Below are 1,234 nucleotides of genomic sequence, written 5' to 3' on the forward strand. Positions count from 1 at the left end.
AGCACTCATGGGTCTGTCGTGGTGGATGCTGGACAACCGCATAGCATTTTCTTTGTACCTGTGAATGTGTATATAAATGAGAAAAAAAATTGTAAAAATGAATATCATGCAGTATTAATCAAAAAGCTATGAGACCATAAAAATTTTTTTACACAGGTCATTAAAGTTCAGCTCAGCAAGGCTTTCTTGTGTTAGCTGGCTCCAAGAAAAAGGGGTTCAAGGTAAATTCTTCACGTTTCATACTCTGACCCTGCTATATTTTTTTCCCTTTAAAGCCTGTTTCCAGTGCCTAATTTAAAGTGCAGATAGTTCAGAGAACTCACGATTTATCATCGATGACTGTGTTGACTGCATCTCTTAGATCCTCAGCTGTCACGTAGTTCAAATTGAGAATAACTGCAGTTCCTTTTTCCTTCATATGGATCATGTTGTCTGGCTGGTCAAGAAACATGGGTATGCCCACCATGGGTACTCCGTGGTAGATGGCTTCATAAATCCCATTTGTGCCTCCATGAGTGATGAAAGCTCTAGCTTTAGGGTGACCTAACACATGCCAAATAACCATGTGACATTGAAAGTTAGTTTTTCACGTGAACAACAGGAGAATTTCAATAACCCGGCATAAGTGCTGAGTTGAAATTGATTTGCACGTTCTAATACTTATGTGCATTCAACTAATCTTTTAGTGCAACAGATTAGATTTGCACAGGGTGCAATACTATCAATCAAGATCAAATCTGTTAGAAAAGTATAATTGATCAATTTTTCCTTTTGTTAATAAACAGAATGCTCACAGCTTGCATTTCATGTTGAATGTGCGTTTAATTTATGTCATTGCAGTTTTAAGAAAATCTGTGTTTAGTGCCAAGTTTATGTACCCAGGAGGTCGTTCTGAGGGATCCAGTCATATATTCTAGTGTTGGCACTCAAGGTTTCTGGTTTTTCTCCTATGTACCTCCACACCACCTATAAAAGGTAACATATTTCTTAGCTTACATGATTTGTTTGTTTTCTGTTGTAGTATACTTACAGCCACACTTTAGGCAATATATCACAAAATATTATGGGAAAATAAAAGTGCAGTATGTGTTTCTAGTCAGCTGTTTTCTACCTGTCATCTAAAGCTGCATAATCGGAGTGATTTGGGTATAAAACTCTTTGAATGCTAATTTTAGATTTTATTTTAAAGTTAGATTTATATATGTATTTACAAGATTGATGCAAGTTTTTTTTT

At 35.9% G+C, this 1,234-nt stretch overlaps 1 protein-coding gene across 1 annotated transcript; it reads right to left on the bottom strand.

Annotated features, from left to right (window-relative positions):
• Positions 1-3: 3 nt before the first annotated feature.
• Positions 4-966, bottom strand: LOC106456085 (UDP-glucuronosyltransferase 2A1-like; the record flags this gene model as incomplete). The annotated part of the gene is made up of 3 exons (XM_013908258.1): positions 4-58; positions 324-543; positions 879-966. Coding segments are annotated over 3 exons (363 nt in total), but the record flags the coding sequence as incomplete, so codon positions are not given.
• Between the last annotated feature and the right edge of the window lie 268 nt (positions 967-1,234).

Source organism: Pundamilia nyererei, unplaced genomic scaffold (genome assembly GCF_000239375.1).
Source record: "Pundamilia nyererei isolate P.nyererei 1_Seehausen unplaced genomic scaffold, PunNye1.0 scaffold06026, whole genome shotgun sequence".
NCBI lineage: Eukaryota > Metazoa > Chordata > Actinopteri > Cichliformes > Cichlidae > Pundamilia > Pundamilia nyererei.